The 18,069-nt window shown below is 39.7% G+C and overlaps 1 protein-coding gene and 1 long non-coding RNA gene across 7 annotated transcripts in view; one reads left to right on the forward strand and one right to left on the reverse strand.

Moving 5' to 3' along the window:
- PDSS2 (decaprenyl diphosphate synthase subunit 2) overlaps positions 1 to 18,069 on the forward strand; it is a 114,992-nt gene that overhangs the window by 34,907 nt on the left and 62,016 nt on the right. For all 6 annotated transcript variants that reach the window (XM_072141854.1, XM_072141852.1, XM_072141849.1 and 3 more), the window contains exon 3: positions 8,683 to 8,817. In XM_072141854.1, coding sequence (XP_071997955.1) covers positions 8,683 to 8,817 — 135 coding nt within the window. The remainder of the gene's footprint in view (positions 1 to 8,682; positions 8,818 to 18,069) is intronic.
- Positions 4,224 to 7,362, reverse strand: LOC140121799 (uncharacterized). Its single transcript, XR_011854185.1, has 3 exons — positions 7,233 to 7,362; positions 6,488 to 6,580; positions 4,224 to 4,658 (listed from the first exon to the last, which is right to left on the reverse strand). It is a non-coding gene; the product is annotated as an uncharacterized lncRNA (long non-coding RNA).

Raw genomic sequence — 18,069 nt, forward strand, 5'->3', positions numbered from 1 at the left:
AAGTTCTTAAGATGAAATGATTCTTAGTGTTGTCCATCCACTAAATTAAGACATATCTGTTCTTTGAAGAAAAAAAGCTGCCTTTCCTAAATTTCCCATTTTTGTCTACCCATTTTATGAGCCTTTTGTGGAGCAAATGGGTTAATTATGTTTTTGTCACCCTACCAGACAGATTCATATTTGCTGTGACGTGCCCTGCATAACAAGCACTATGAAAACATTTGTAGGGACAGCGGCCAAGTGAGCTTGGTTTGACAGTGTATGCTACAGAGAATTTACTGTGCAGCTTCTCCTTTCAGCTTTAAAAAGGGATGGCTGATTGTAGTCGTCTGGACTAGGAGTAGCTCTTGTTGCTAGTATACTTAAGTTATTTCATAAACACATGACTATTGCAGTTTTATTGATATGCTGGCAGGCAGAGTAACATGACCACTTTTTACCATCTGTTTATAATGCTATATAAAGACAGTCGCACTGGTTACCATAGGAACTAACATTTCCAAAACCACGAGTGTTTGCATAAAGTCTTCAACCTTTTCATATTACTTTCTTTCCTTTTTATTGCAGCTCTGTAAAGAATAGAACTGTATATGGGCTTTGCCAGTCTGCACATCTCTGTGAAAGTCGTTTAAATATCGGCTTTATAACTTCTGTACGCTACTCTGGCTCAGAATCTTATGGACCTGCTTGTAGACTCACCTTTAATAAACCCTTACATGACAAGAGAATTAGAAAAGAATTATTTCACTTAAATACATATCTGGAAATACATTCAGCCTTAGGGACTTGTAGAAAGAAGAGATTTAGAGTGTGCACTGCATGCCAAAATACTGGTGCTTTGTTGATCTAGTGAGCCTTTCTATCTATGTATAGTCACAATGTGTCTATATAACATACATATAATGATACATTTTAGTTTGCATTATTTTTTAGTTTTGTAACATATAAAATATACTGAAGAGGAGGGATCAAGGGTATACTAAATTAATATAGGTTTTATTGTGTTTTAATACTTAAAAAAAAATTAAACCTTCTGTGCCATCTTCTGGCACAAATAACTTTTCCATACTTCAGTGTGCAGGATGAGCTGATGTTTTCTTTGCTACCATTTTGGAGACTGAACTACATTTTGTTTACTTTTTATAAAATATTTTATATGTTGCAAAATGGCAAAAAAAAAGTGTTTCTGACATTTGGCAGCTATTTTACGTTACTTGGTTCAATGCAGGGAATAACTTGTTATATTTTGATATATCAGACACTGTGGGATGCGGCGATACCTAACATGTTTATGATTACTACTGTTTATTTCTAAATCAGTTCTAGGGAAAGATTTTGAAAAAAAATTCTGTACAGCATTAGCAATCAAAAATAATTAAATTCTAATGGAAATACTACAAGAAGCCCAAAAAACTACAAAAAGGTGGCATATAAACATTACAGGACTCCTCCTACCTTAACAATTGAACTGTGCACAAGTCTGCCACCTGCTGGTCTTTCACCCTTATAATCAGGTGCGCCTTATACTCCTGTGCGCCTTATATATAAACCTAGACATTTTAGCAGGCATTTATTGATGGTGCACCTTATACTCCAGTGCGCCTTATAGTCCGAAAAATACTGTACTAAAAATCTGAAGACACATGTCCTTTTTCCCAAATTGGGCCAGAAATTCATTGGATCTTTCTAAATTTCAGCTCAAGTTAAACAAGCTGCCTTCTCAACAGTCGAAAATTCATCCTGTGTCCCATGTGTCGTTGCTCAATCCATTTAATGAAAACCCCTTTCCATGAAGAAATCAGCCACCTACGGCACCAGTAAAGGCCCAAGGGGAAGAAGAATATGTTGTTGATAAAATTTTGGACTCTAGAATTTCAAAAGGATGTCTGTAGTATTTTGTGCATTAGAAGGGTTATGGACCAGAAGAGAAATCTTGGGAACCAGAAAATAATGGTCATGCCCCTAGGCTAACAAAAACTTTTCAACAAAGACATCCAGAGAAGCCAGCCCCTAAGATGTCCTGCAGCCATCCTGAAAGGAGGGGACTGCTGTCAGGACTTTACCAACTGAGCTAAACAGCTCTGTGGTCAGCACCAGTGTCGATCCTTGGCCTAGTTCTTGATCATCCAGTTCCCGTGTTCTTGGTTTTGCTCCACCCCTTCCTTTATAGAACTTTCTATTTAAACCCTGCCTTGCTTATCCATCCTTGCAAGATTATTGTGCTCCCAGCCTGTAAACTACCTTGTATCCTGCTCTCCTGCGATTGACCACTACTGTGCAGCAACCACCAGCTTCCTCCTGACTACTATTCCTACCTGCTTCTCTGTACTACTAAGTGTTTGCAGACCTCTGGTCTCACCGACCATGATTTATGCCTGAAATTACCCAAGTGAGTTGCAACACTTATACTCCAAAACCATATCCAGATCGTTACATTGTGCCTGAAGAAGCCTGAAGAGCTCCTTACGTTGTTACCAGAGCCCCTCTGTGCTGCAGCTTCACAGGCTGTTATGCTGTCATTCTCCCCTTTTGCTCCTTCAGCACTTTCCCCCTCCCTCAACCTGCGGTAATCTCACTGCATGAGAGCAAGTCTGAGCACTCAGTGGGAGGGGAAGTGCTTCTTACATTCTGTATCAGCCTATGAAGCTACAGCACAGATGGGGCCCTTGTAACACCCCTAGGAGTTCATTAGCAAAGTTTTAGTTGATGTTATGAGGCCATTGATGAAAAAGTGGATAAGTAGGTTTTCCCTGTAAGGGGGCACACACCTTCACCTAGCAATACTTGTTCTTCAGTAATTTATAAAAGCTGATCCTTATAATGTATTTTGCCAAGTTAATTCGCTTGCTGGATTTCACAGACTGACCACAGTGCTGGGGTTGGGACTCCACTATAACTGTAACAATTGTGTGCTGCCGGCCTTCAGTTTTCAGCCTCTCTATTATCTGACATAGATTTCATATCTTACATTATCAATAACAAAATTGTAGAAATTCCCATAAATGATTTGGATGGTTGAATATAAAGGAAAGCCATGGTTTAGAGCACTCTAACATTATTGAGCATGCTACAAACATAAATGGGTCAGAACTATGTAACACTGCAAACCTGATGAAACATGTCATTCTGTTTTGGATTTTACCATTTCTGCTTTATATTCTCTTCTGTCATTTTCTGCTCTTGTTCTCTCTCTGAGCCATTATTTTGCCAAATGATCCCTGGCACCATAGACAGTCACCTGCTGTTCAGGGTTCTCATTTGTGCTACAGTTAGATGCCTAAATGTTCTCATCTGGTTGCAGAAAGAGTTCCTGAAAATAATCCAGTTTGATGTTTTTTGCCTTTTTTTGTTCCATTTTTTTGCTTATGTTGCTCTCCTTCTCTTTTTCTCCAGGCGTCTGACTGCTGCCACATGCTCATCAAATATAATTGCTGCATCTGGGCTCTTTTTTCCCTCTCTCTTTAATAGTTGGTTGATGTGTGTCCCTTGGAGGGCTCACTCAGGTACATATATTCATTGTGCCCCTAAAGCAATGTCAAGTGGTTGATGATGTCCTTGGTTTCTATGGGACAGGTCTGATAGATTCTGGTGGGTAGACTGTAATTATTCTGTTAAGCATGGGGCTGATATTGCTGCAGCATCAGATTTATATATAATTTTAATGTTTGATCTCATCCTGATTACATTGCTTTCCAAACTTGTGCTAAGAGTAAGTTATGTTGAACAGAGCAACATTGTGTCAAATAATGCCTTTAGCTTGATGCTTGGGCTCCTCTCGTGAAGCCGAAAGTGTCGGTCTCCTGGGAGTCTATCATCCGAGTAATGATGACCCAGTACAAAGAACATGATTGCTCTTACATACAGTATAAAACAATGTGTTTTCATATGTCATACAAGGTGTTATTATCAGGGTCCATCTCTTAATAAAGTCCTTTGGTCTTATAACATTAGTGAATTGCTAAAATTGATTTAGCAAATTTAGTTTGTCTACTTTAAAGTGCCCTGTTAACAGTTTGTCCCTCAAGCACAATGTAGTTATACCGATCTGTCATACCATCAAACTATACTTGACACTGAAAAGGGCATAACTCAAAGTCCATCAGAAATCCACTGTATCCTCTGGGTTTTGGTGTATTTAAAGTTGGATCCCTTAGGATTCTGTAACTACTGATGCCGAAAATACAGAGGCAATTAAAAAGTTAATGACAATACAGCACTGATGCTTTCAAGTAAGAATCTGATTATGATCTAGACCCCAAATGGCAGATAGTTGAGTTTGTCTGTGAGAAATATTAACATCTTCTGCTGCATAATTTATAATTTAGGATTTTCTTTGCTCCTGCTGAACATATAATGTTTATAGAAAGTCTCTACAAATCGCTAGCTTTAATTCAAAAAGATGTTTGATAGACTGATTTTCAGTTTGTGAAAAGTGAAGGAAGCATTCCTGCTTCCATAACAATTTAAAGGGTATGCGCCAGCAAGGTGCCCATGATTAATGTCTTCAGAACCAGCCCTTTTCACTTTTTACATTTCCATTTTTTTATTTCTCACATTCCAAGAGCCATTTATTTTCATTTATCCATTTACAAGGTCTTGTGCTGGCTCTTTACTTGCGAGGCAAATTGTACTTCTCAGTGCCACGATTTTGTAGGAAGCTGGAAAAAAATGACAAAATTCAGACAGCATGGATTTTTAATTTTGGCCCCATTTTAGTAATAAAATAATGAAATGGGGGGAATCTGTTGTTTTTATGCGTTTTTTTTCTGGTTGTTTTTTGTTTGTTGCCTATTAAGAAATACTGCTAGGAAGGAGTGGATAGGAGCATCATATGCCTTATTAAATATGGCACAGCCACTTCTTAAATACCGGTTGCAAGCAGTTTGCTCCTAAATGAAGAAGAATTTATTTGCAAATTATGGTGGAAAATAAGTATTTGGTCACCTACAAACAAGGAAGATTTCTGGCTCCCACAAACCTGTAACTTCTTTAAGAGGCTCCTCTGTCCTCTCATTACCTGTAGTAATGGCTCCTATTTGAGGTAGTGGACAGTTGTTTTTTATGCTGATAAACAAGTTCAAAAAGTCTCACTCCAAACTCCACTATTGTGAAAACTAAAGAGGACATCAGAAACAAAATTGTAGACCTACACCAGGCTGGTAAGACTGAATCTGCAAAAGGCAAGCAGCTTGGAGTGAATGATTCAACTGAGGGCCCAGTAATTAAAATGGAACTTCCTAGATCAGGGGCTCCACGCAAGATCACCCCATGGGGTCAAAATGATCTCAAGAATGGTGAGCAAAAAACCCAGAAACACATGGGGTACCTAGTGAATGGCCTGCAGAAAGCTGGGATCAACATAACAAAGGCTACCATCAGTTACACACTGCCAAGCCAAGGACTCAGATCTTGCAGTGCCAGATGAGTCCACCTGCTTAAAGGACATCTACCGCTAGGATGAAAGATTGTAAACCAAGCACTGGTATATACTGGTGTGTCCCCCCTTTGGCAGGATCTGCTCTTCTTTTAGCTTTTTATGCCCCAGTTTTTACAACAAAATTATGAAAATGACCCTGAGGGGCTCAAGGCTCCATTAACGCCTATGTAAAATTCTTATTTTTGTAAAAACCAGGGCATATGAAGCTAATAGAAGAGAAGATGCTGCCAGAAGGGGCACATACCAGTATGTCAGAGTGCTTGTTTTACAATCCTTCATCCTGGTGGTAGATTTCATTTAAGCCAGTACATATCTGGTCCTGTCTTAAGATTACTAGATGGCATTTGGATGTTCCAGAAGAGTGTTGGGAGAGTGTCATATGGGCAGATGAAGCCAAATAGAACAATTTGGTACAAACACAACTCGTCGTGTTTGGAGGAGAGTGAATGCTGAGTTGCATCCAAACGAACACCATACCTTCTGTGAAGCATGGGGGTGACAACATCATGTTTTGCGACTGTTTCTCTGCAAAGGGACCAGAGGACTGATCCGTGTACATGAAAAAATATATGGGGCCATGTATTGTAAGTTGTGCACTCAAAATCTCACGTCAGTCATAGCATTGAAGATGAAACGTAGCTTGGTCTTTCAGTGTGCAAACCTTGTGAAGACTTATAGAAAACTTTTCACTTTATTGCCAGTAAACAATATATAACAATGTATTAGGATAAAATTTGTAATTGACCAAATACTTATTTTCCACCATAATTTGCTAAAAAATTATTAGGAAGTCAGACAATGTGATTCTCTGGATTTGTTTTTACATTTTGTCTGTCATAGTTTAGGTCTATAATGTCAATTAAAGGCCTATCTCATCTTTTTAAATGGGAAACACTTGCACAATTGGGGTCTGATTTCATTCTTTTTATCCCTGTTGTATGTAATGATGCAGGTTGCAGTGGATGAAGAAGATAACCAGGATGAGATAGCAGCCACTGCAATGACAGTGAGGGTGGTGGAGCTGAAGGTGGAGGACCTAGATTTACTTACCGCTAGTTACTGTTTTTGTCTGTGCCGCGCTGCACATATTTTTGAAGTTTGTGTTCCCTCAGAAATAGCGTATATGTCATGAGGAAGGATCTGCTGCAAAGAAACAACATGAGTGATAAGTACAAACCTTCATGCAACTGAATTGTAATACTTGAATATAAGCGGCCTAATGTTATAGGAATCCATCCGAAAAAGTAGAGCAAGATCTTGAAGCCTGACAAGACAGAAGTTTCTTGTGGGTTCTATAGAAAGGTATTTAGGGGGCCTTGTTATGTGACACAGTTAGAAGTTCTCCAATATGGCGGTAAAGTGAATTTTTCAGGACTTATTTAAAGGGAACCTGTCCCTAGATTTTTACTAATAAACTTAATGACAGCTTCCTATAACTAACTTCCTGCACTATACTTACTCTTTCCCACACTGGTTTTAGCTGAAAAAATGCATGGTTTCTATCCCCAGAAAATGAACTTTGTAAGCCTCCCTGGCACCCTGAAGTTGGAGGTAGGTGTAGGAACAATGCAGTTTAAGCTGAAACCAGTGTGGAAAGGAGTAAGTATAGTCCTATGGGAAGCTGTCATTAGGTTTATTAGTGAAAATCTGGTGAAATGCTGTTTTTAAAGAGGCTTTTCAGGATATAAAAATATTGCACACATTGTCCCACTTTCACTTTGCAGCAGCCGAATCTTGTCAGATCAACAGTATGTTGTGACTCTAAGAAGACCTGACTCCCAGAAACCCCTGATACCTGTCCATTCTTCTCTGTGCCTGCAGAAGCAAGTACACAGCACATGGAGGAGATCTATAGAAGCTGTTACTAGCTCAGCTTGTAACAGACAACATTTTCTTATATGTAGGAGAATGACAAATACAAACAAGATATAAAATTGTGTGTACAAGAATGAGGTGTTATTGTGACGTCATAGTTGGCAGGTAGATGGGTGTAAGTGTGGATAGGGGAAAAAGTTGAAAATATGAAAACCTCTTTAAGTTACCTTACTTGAAAGACTAATAGTAATTGAACTTTTATAACTGGCTTTGTTGTTAAAATAAGGTTGTAAATGAAAATGTACCCTCAAATAAATGCTTAATAATTTTGGTGCCAGGACACCAACTTAAATGTGTTCTTTTTGTAGGCTATATTTTCAAAAAAGGCTTAAAAATTGCCTCACTGAAACCCATTTGTCAACTTTTATTTCCTCATAATAAAATCTTTATTAGTCAGTTATCTCAATGTGCGTCTTATTTAGTATTTAGTGTATTGTCTTTATGTAGGGTAATGCAAAAAATAACTCAAGGATTTCATGTAATTTTGTTACCGTTCTGACTCTTCACAGATGAACTTTATTAACATTTTTATCTAATATTAGCTGATTCACTACTATTTATATCTTTTATTGTAAAATGACATTTTTGCTCAGATAGAAGTGTGATTTACTTTTACTAATGTGATTCATAGTCTTAGAAAAGACTAATATCCTTTTATTGGGATGCCGGTTCTAATTCTTCTTCTGCTGCTAAGATGTCCATATGCCATTATAGGGTTATTGAAAAAAGAGTTGTTTTAGTGAGACATCTTATGAAGGGGTTGTCCGAGACTGTAAAAAAAATCCTTGGTGGTCGGGAGGGGGTCTAAAAAATTAAACATTCCCTTACCTCTCGGCGCCTGTGGTGCCATCTCTCTGGTCTGTGTCCCATGTAAACAAACAGGGCCATGGAATCCACGCTGCACTCAGCTTCCAGCTGGCCGAGGTAGCCGGCCATCGTCCACCTGTCTCGCATATACGTGGCTGGGAATGGGGATGGGTGGGTGTGGCCGGGCCACCTCGGCCGAAAGCTGAGCTCAGTGCGGCTTTCATGCCCATTTTGTTTACATGGGGCACAGGCCTGAGAGATGGGACCGGAGATGTAAATAAATGTTTTTTTTTAAGCAACCGCCTCATGGCTACCAAGGTTTTTTTTTTTTTTTACAATCTCGAACAACCCCTTTAAAGTGGATGTTGCTCCATAGAAGGACAACATATGTGGGAACAGATCTTCCCTCTTGTGCCAGGCGGCTAAGGAGGGCTTTCAATTAATAGTTAAGTTTATGAATTTAGGAGGATACATTAGTATATAGTTAATACTAAACAGATGAGCAACCATCTTTACAGTAGAATGTGCATTACACAGTACTTATGTGTGTCTTTTCATGGCAGGGCCTTTGTGTATGACAGTCGAAACAATCTACAGATGAGAGGCTTGGTGGTGTTACTTATTTCCAAAGCTGCTGGGCCTAGTAAGGCAGCTGATGACACTCTCCAGCATGACATGGTGAGCGGGATTTATGCAAGGTGAGAAATCCAATTTCCTCTTTTTATATGGCATAAAAATGTGTTCTGCAAATCTCAACTTTTGTTTAATCTTATTTATTATACATTTATTGTTGCTTAAGAGAGTTGAAAATAAATAAAGTAAAAAGATACTTCAGCTCCAGTTTTGCTGTTATCAGATGCAATGTTGTATGAAGGCAAATGTAGAGGTCGCTTCTACAGCAATTACTTGCCTCAGAAGTTACTTCTACACACACGGTACATCACTGCCAAGGTCACAGTAGAGTGGATTTGTTATAGACATGGAAACTTTGCATCAGGAGCTTTATGGAATAGGTTTTCTTGGTTGAGCTTCTATTCACAAGCTGAAGATCACCATAAGTGCTGCTAAAATTTGGCTGCATCAGTGTAAAACATGCGCCCACTGGATTCTCTGGAATGACAAACCAGTTTTCAATACTGCTGTGAGCTTAATGGTTCATTGAAAACCCACTAAAGGAACGGGACCATGGTAGAGGAGGGGTTTTTAATTAATCTTACAAAAAGGAGGTGCTAAGTTAAATAATACTTTCAGCTATGCCATATTTATCATTCTGTACCAGACACAATGATAATCCAGTTGGACACAGGAGGATTTGGTACAACAAACATCTTATGTGTGTCTGATTTACTGGCCTGAATGTAAAATTGTTGAACTGAATTCAGACATCAGTTGTACACTCCTTTTAAAAGCTGGATACAGTATCTTTTGTATCAGACAGCAAAAGTGTAAAGTAGATAAATCAACAAATTTTATATCATGTAAGTGTAAAAACAACTGTGTTTCTGTATTTAATAACAAATATAAAGTCGCTTAACTTTATATATCACATATTTACAGTTACATTATAGTTTTTCCTTCTTGTTTTTATTAAATTTCATATTTCTCTTTGTTAAAAAATCTAATTGCCAGCTATGAATCCGATACTTATGTTGGTAATATAAACTTAAACATTTTGGAAGGAAATGGAAAAGTCTTTGGGATTAAGTAGCAGAGACACATTTTCCTTTTGTGGATTGGACAGAACATCAGGTTGCAAGTAGAATTTGTGCAGCCCATCAGAATAGCATCCAATAAAATTTGGCCTTTATGTGAGAGAGAGCTATGTAGTCCTTGGCTTGAAAGTGTGCAGTATTATGGTCCCATGGTAACTACATGGATAGCCATTAATCAAACTCCAAGTAGTAAAGAGAGGCCATAAACAGTGAAAGTGGAAGCGTACTCCTGGTAATAGAGAACTAGGGCTGTTAGATTCTGCTGGTTTGAATGTAATCAGTCCTCCATAAAAGAAATCTAGTAATTTTATACTATTAAAACATAGTCGAGAATCCTATTAAAGGGAATCATTAGTCCTAGCTGGTATGATAGCCTCTCTGTACAATATAATTGATAATATCTTGCAAAATATACAAAATATAATATCAGGTAAAACTAAGTTTAACAGATATGATTCACCTCTTCTCGCACCATGAAATAAATGTATGGCAGGGTGAGTGACAGGTCCATAGACTATGTTGTACACCAATATAGTGGATGCTTCACAGGCAAGATACAGCTGACACCCTGCTACAACAATATAGTATTCTCATATCTAGGCTTCTCCCTGAGCTACCGTTTTCGGCATTGGCACTTCCGCACCACAATTAGTGTGCACAGAGTCTTCATTTCTTGATATCCTTGTATCATAGTAAAAGAAGTCCATCAAGTCCAACCTATGCATATTGCGTTGATCCAGAAGAAGGCAAAAGGCTGATGCCAATTGGCCCAAAGCAGGGTAAAATTCCTTCCCGACCCCTAATATGGCGGTCAGAATAACTCCATGGATCAACAGAAAGTACTAACAAAAAGTTGTGATATAACCTCTCTCCAGGCATTCAGGCCCCTCTTGAACATGTTCAAATTATCATCCATTACAACATCTTGTGGCAGAAAGCTCCATAGTCCCACTGCTCTTACAGTAAAGAATCCATGTCTATGATGATGGTAGAACCACCGCTCCTCAAGCCGTAGAGGACACCCCCGTGTCCTGGCCATAGGCCTAGGTATAAAAAGATCTTTGGAGAGATCCTTCTACTGACCATGCAGGTATTTGTACATTGTAATGAGGTCTCCCCTCAGTTATCTTTTTTCTAAACTCTGTCCTTAACCCCTTAAGGCCAAGGCCCTTTTTTATTTTTGTATTTCCATTTTTTTACTCCCCACTTTCAAAAATCTATAACTTTTTATTTTTCCATGTAAAAAATTGCACTTCATAGTGACTGTATTTAATATTCCATGCTGTGTACTGGGAGGAGGGAAAAAAATTCCAAATGCAGTGAAATTGGTGAAAAAATGCATTTGCGACATTTTCTTGTGGGCTTGTATTTTACAGCTTTCACTGTGCGCCCCAAATGAAATTTCTTCTTTACTAATTCATTTGGTCGGATTGATCACAGGGATACAAAATTTGCTGTATATACTTGAGTAAAAGCCGACCCGAGTATAAGCCCAGGCCCCTAATTTTGCCACCAAAAACTGGAAACAACCTATTGACTATTGAAGTATAAGCCGAGGGTGGGAAATGCATTGGTCACAGCCACCCAGTATATAGCAAGCAAGCCCCCTGTATTATGTTGCCATCCCCTTGTAGTATACAGACAGACAGCCCCAATAGTATGCAGCCAGCCCCTAGTTTGCCCTGCACTTAAAAAAAATAAACTTACATACTCACTTTAGGGTGGTCCCAATGTTCAGCTCGGCGTGGCTCCTCTTCTGTTTTCTCTGTGATGCTCTGGTCCCGCGGCTCCTCTTCTGCTTTCTCCGTGATGCTCCGGTCCCTGCGGCTTCTCTTCTGCCTTCTGTCTGCTGTAACAGACGGCAGAGCCGTGGCCATGTGCTCTGCTGGCTGGCGCACACTATTATGCGACCGCTGATGACGTCATAGTATGCGCCGGCCGGCAGAGTGCATGGCCGCGTTTCTGCTGGCTGTTACAGCAGACACAAGAGGAGCCGCGGGGACCGAAACATCGCAGAGAAGACAGAGGAGCCATACCGACATCCAGGAGCTGCACCAAGCATCGGGGGCACCGGAAGGTGAGTATGTAAGTTTAATTTTTTGTTGATATATAAAAAAAGCCAAGGTAAGGTTTTTAAGCACATTTTTTGTGCTGAAAAAATCGGCTTATACACGAGTATATACGGTATATAAATATTTTTAGACATTTACAAAAATATAAACCCCCTGTACAAAAAAAATCTTCATTTTACCATCTTCTGGAGCTAATACTTCAGTGTACAAAGCTGCGGGTGGTGTAATGTTTTGCAACTTTTGATGACATTTTCATTGCTACCATTTTAAGGACTGTGTGGCCTTTTGATCACTTTTTATAGAATTTTTCATAATTTTCAAAATGGCAAAAAAAATGTGTGACCCCTCTCTTTACAGCGGGAGCGACGTGTGATGCACTATAACTTAACAATTATCAAGGGGTTAATGAATCTTTAAATATTAGAAATAATGGTCTGTCTATTACAGTACATGCATAACTCATTCAGTACCTTTTCCTGTTTTAAGCAGCTGACATTCCATGGAGAATTTACATGAATTCTCATCATGTCATTTCCCATGGGACTTTCCTGGGTAAAGACCGTTGAGAAGGAGACATTCAATGGATTAGCCCTTTCCTCGTCCACCTCCACCATGACCCCCAAGTTATTCCTCACAGGGCCCACACACTCTGTTTTTAGTTTTTTTACTATTTATATATTTGTTTTTCTCCTTATAATCCTGTAGTGCCTCATCACTACCTGCTTTAGTAACTTAAAGGCCTTATCCTTCTCATTTATTGCTTGCCTTACAAAACTAGTTAACCGCATTGTTCTTTTCCTGTTTCTGTTGTGCTTATTCCCATATGGTATATGTCTTTTATTATAATTCCCATACGGTATATGGTATAGCAAGAATGTTTATACTCTTAAGGTGCTCTTCATTTGCCCTTCTAAAGTTCACAGTTTCTGTTGCCCCTCTTCTAAAAGTCACATTGAAGAATAATTCAATGAAGTGCAAGTGAATGCAGTTGTGGTCACTGTTACTTAGGTAACCTGTAATTCTGATACTCTATCAGGTCTATTGGTCAAGATAAAGTCCAGGAGTGCCCCCCTTCTTGTTGGGTTTTGTGCCAGTGTTGAGAGGTAATTGTCTTTTACTATTGCCAAAAATCTGCTTCCTTTGTAGGACCTACAAGTTTTTTGCCCCCAGTCTATATCAGGGTAGTTAAAAGTCCCCCATGATGGGCACTTCACCATGATTTGCAGCCGCATCTATTTGACTCATCATTAGTTCTTCTGCTGCCTCCATTTTATTTGGAGCCTTACTAGCAAACTCCTAGTAATATTTTATTATTCTTTTTTCCCTTCCTTTATCTCTGCCCATATGAATTCTACATTCCCATTTTCCTCACTGATATCATCTCACTGGATGGGCATGAGGATTGTTTTCACATATAAAGAAACCTCTCCCTCTTTTTTATTTATACGATAATTTCTAAAAGACTATAACCATTTATAGTAACAGCCCAGTCATAGCCATTGTCCAGCCATGTTTCGCTTATACCCACTATATCATATTTGCTCTCCAACATTAAGAGTTCCAGTTCCTATTTTGTTTGTGAGGCTTCTGATAATTTGTATTTGCCAAAAAAACATTTATCTTTTCTACATATATATTTCTTTGGTCTTCCTGCATTCTTGATTATATCCCTCCTTTGCTTGTTAACCCCTTCCCACTCTAAATAAAACCCTCCCCCACTGTTTTATCCCTCTCTCTATCTTCTCTATCTGTACAGTTGTCTCCCCCCCCCCCCACTTCCTAGTTTAAAAGCTCCTCCTGCCGACTAACCATCTTTTCCACCATCACAGCTGCACTCTCCCCATTTAGATGCAGCCAGTCCCTAGCAAAGAGCCTTTAGCCGACAGAGAAGATGGCTCAGTTATCAATGAACCCAAACCCTTCCTTTCTGCACCATTTTCTAAACCACTTATTTAACTTCCTAAGCTCCTTCTGTCTCTCTACTGACACACGTGGCACTGTTAGGTGTTGGAGGTCCTGGATTTGAGCTTTCTACCTAGTTCCCAAAAGTAATTTTAAGGACCTTTCATCTCCTACTGACTTTGTCACTGGTACCGTTGTGGATCTTCTGCAACCTCACCCAGCAATCTATCTATCTGATCCACAACATGATGAACCTGAGCACCTGGGAGACGGCATACTGTTTGGCATTCACGGTCCTGGAGACAGATAATTCTGTCAGCTTTTATTTATTTCCTTTGCTCTCTCTTTTCAATTAGTAACAATCTGCTTAGTTTACAAAGGCTGTTCTATTCTCTGTAGGGAAGTGTAAAATTAAGGTCACATTATATGCGTCTTCATAAAATGTGATCATTACCCAGAATCCCCCCTCGGATTACAGTCCCATATCTTCTAAAGCTTAATAGTAGACCCTTGGTGGCCCAAACAGTTTCCATACTCTTTCCATACTATTCGCTAATTTTTACGGAGACATTGTTTTTGTGTTTTTTTAGAAGGAAAAAAGGGAACTCTAAAGTCATGCAATGTCAGAAAAATACACAGCGAGGGCATATAACAACTTACCGTATATACTCGAGTATAAGCCGACCGAGTATAAGCCGAGACCCCTAATTTCAACACAAAAAACTGGGAAAACCTATTGACTCGAGTATAAGCCGAGGGTGGGAAATGCATTGGTTTCAGCCTCCCAGTATATAGTCTGCCTGCCCCTGTAGCATACAGCCTGCCCAACCCCTGTAGCATACAGCCTGCCCAGCCCCTGTAGTAGGAAAAAAAATAACACTGTACTCATCTTTCCGACGTCCTCATAGGTCCTCTTCTGTCTCAGACTGTCTCAGACAGAAGAGGACCTATGGGTGACGTCAGAAAGGTGAGTTTTGTCTTTATATTTTTATTTGACTCGAGTATAAGCCGAGTTAGGGTTTTTGAGCACAAATTTTGTAAAACTAGGCTTATACTCGAGTATATAAGGTAATTGGGTGTGCAACACTGGATACATCAACAGAGAATTTTCAAAAGAATGGAAATTAAATTGCAGAACTACACCACATAGGTGGTGTATGTGAGTCCATTGCTACTGGTGGATGGTAGTGGTGTATGTTGATACTAGCTTTGAAATTCTTGAAATTTGACAGTATTCAAAATGATACATTGTAGTTGGCGCTTGTACACATTGAGCATTGGAGCCCGCAGTGTTATTGCAGGTTGGATTAAAGACAGCATGGCTACAGCTTGTAAGGTTGTTGCAGGCATGGAGGGGGATTTTAGGGTTGGTGCTTGCACAGATGTGCCCTGAATGTTTGGAACTTACAGTTTCTCCTGCATAATTTTATGTATTAATGCTACCAATTGTACTCCGTCAGCAGCCTGCATGTTGCTGGTTTATAAATTGCAGTCTGGTCTGTGTGGGAATTTTACATCAGGGTTTAAATTAAATTTTTTTATTTTGCCTTTCTCCAAGTTCAGTTGTCTCAATCTTGTAATCTTGTGCAATTTTAACATTTTTGCACAATTTTAGGGGGGGGGGGGGGGGTTCTTCTATCTGCGAATTTCCTGTGTAAAAAACACTGAAAAAAGGCTGAAATTGTGCAGATGTTTAGTTTAACATTAGTGGTGATTGGTGCAGTCTATTCGCACACAGCACACACAGTTTATCGTTACATCACAAGGCATTTAACTCTCCACATACACCGGACTATAAATCAGCAACCTGCCAGTCTAACACATAAACGTCTGGACAAACTACTGTCTAAAGATAAAAGCCTCCCTTATTTCTTTGGCACCACCATTGAAAGACTAGAAAATTGGGAGTTATCCTAAGACCAGGAAAAAAGCAGATTCATTAAATGAGTTTTCTGGGCCATTGGTATTAATGACCTATCATAGATCATAGAGACTTGGCAGCTGGCACCTCCACCATTCAAAAGTGTTGACTGCTGTGCCACTACACCGATGATGCCGGGTGTAGTGGCTTCTTATGTAGTGTAGAAGCAGTTCAGGACTACTGGAAAGTTGGCTCCCATTGAAGTGACTACAAGCCAAGCCTGCTCTACGATCTTCAATGAGGCATTCATAGAGGGTGCCAGTTGTTGCACCCCTACCTGTCATGTCTTAATTAGAAGCTAATGTTTTGTTGTTGTGTTTATTTTTTTCTAATAATCTAATTTATCACATCAGAAGATACTGATTTCATGTGGATGGTTTTTTAGCAATACCACTGTTTATAGTATTGCATTGGCTCCCTTTGTATCAAGTCTCAACTAGGTACTGATAATGTACCCGGCTCATTGGACTGAGTCGATGCCATACTGTAGAAAAGGCCCTATTTCCTATTTTCATTTCATTTATGAAGTCTGTCATTTTGGAGAACAGACACAGCTTGCTGTAGTATCCACCGGGCATTCCTAGTGATAAAAATGCACAAAGGAGCCAGTTCACCCATGTGGTGATTGATATCAGCTCACTTAGGAAGCTTGCGGTGCATGGAATTAATCTGAAGTCCACGGATATCCAACACGGATAACAACCGGCACAGGAACACAAAAGTGCCAATGATGGGCAAATCTTCTTTTATTAAAGGGGTTATCCAGGTCTTGAAAATTATTAATGGCCGGGCTGGGGAGGCCTATTTAAACATAATAAACATGTACTTACCTCATGTGGTGCCGCCGATGTCCCGCGCCGCGGCCGGTCTCCTTTGTGCGCCGGTTTGTTTACAGGGGCACATCCGACAACATCTCCCAGCGCTTACAACGCTGAGTGATAGGGACGGATGGGAGGAGCCGGCCACATTGCGGACCAGAAGCTCCCTGTGTGCGGCTTCTGTGCCCCTGTAAACAAACCGGTTACACGGATCGAAGGGACTGTGGCGAGGGACATCGGCGGCGCCGGAGGAGGTAAGTACTTGTTTATTATGTTTAGCTAGCCCACCCCAGCCCGGTCCTCAGTAATTTTTAAAACCCGGTTAACCCCTTTAATCCATAATTTGAAAAAAAACACTCAACTGATCGACTAAGTCATGACTAAGTTGTGCATCGAAACGCATTGATTTTCTTGTTCCACTGTGAGTGGATTAATAAAAGAAGATTTGCCCATCATTGACACTTTTGTGTTCCCGTGCTGGATGTTATAGTTTTTTTTAATGTTCCTAGTGGTACTTCCATCATACAAACAGATGGACACAAAAACAACTTTGTTCTACTGGGCCTGCCATGAGGCCTTGGGTTTGGGGTATGGCAGCATTGTTGAAGAGGCTGCCTACTTGATTGTAAATTTCAGAGGCTAGTAAATAGTATTTTGCTTTTGCCAACATGCTATTTTAGCATATTAAGATGTTTTTAATTTCTAACAACAAAGTACCTTATCAGAAAGGTAGCTTTCTTCGAAATCCAATGAACTGTATACCTTATTGTATGTGCAAGATAAAGAAATTTAAGGAAATTTAAAGCATAACAACGATATGCCAACTATAGATTTAGCAGAGCTTGAGAGAGGCTTTGACAACAATTCCATAACCCTACTATCATGCTGCTGGTTTCTTCGTAGCCTGACAACCAGCCTGCCAACCAGGCATTTCCTGGTTGTGTCATCAGCTAAGGGCACTGAGACCAGAGAAGCTTCCCCCACTTTCCATAATGCTGAGCTCTCTGCAAATGCACAAGTACTAGCAGCCCTGCCAATCAAGACACAGATTTTCATCACACAGCTTCTTCTCAGCATTTCTCCTTGTAGAGATATCTAATGCAGAGTAAGGCATGGAAGACACAGAGCTGATAGCACAGATCAATGGGTCCTTACATCCTGTATAGAACATACAGTAATTCACTAAATAAAGTTTCCCAGCACAGATGTGCCCCTAACCTAACATACACATACTTAAAAACATATAAACAGGTGTTACAGTAACCTATACATAAATGTTACTACCCACACACATACAAATATACACCTATGCAATTTTACATAGAAAGAGATTGTAGTCAGATATAGAGATGATTAATTTGCTAACTAGCTGCTATACACTACCTGCTATGATGGATGTGTCAGCCAGGCTGTTCAGCAGGTGCTATCACTCTCTCCTATTCCCGGGACAGTGGGGGAGCACACAGAACGCTAATAAAGCAGCTGCTGACATGCAGGAGGGCTAAGATACATAGCAAACACAGAA

Source organism: Engystomops pustulosus, chromosome 3 (assembly GCF_040894005.1).
Source record: "Engystomops pustulosus chromosome 3, aEngPut4.maternal, whole genome shotgun sequence".
NCBI lineage: Eukaryota > Metazoa > Chordata > Amphibia > Anura > Leptodactylidae > Engystomops > Engystomops pustulosus.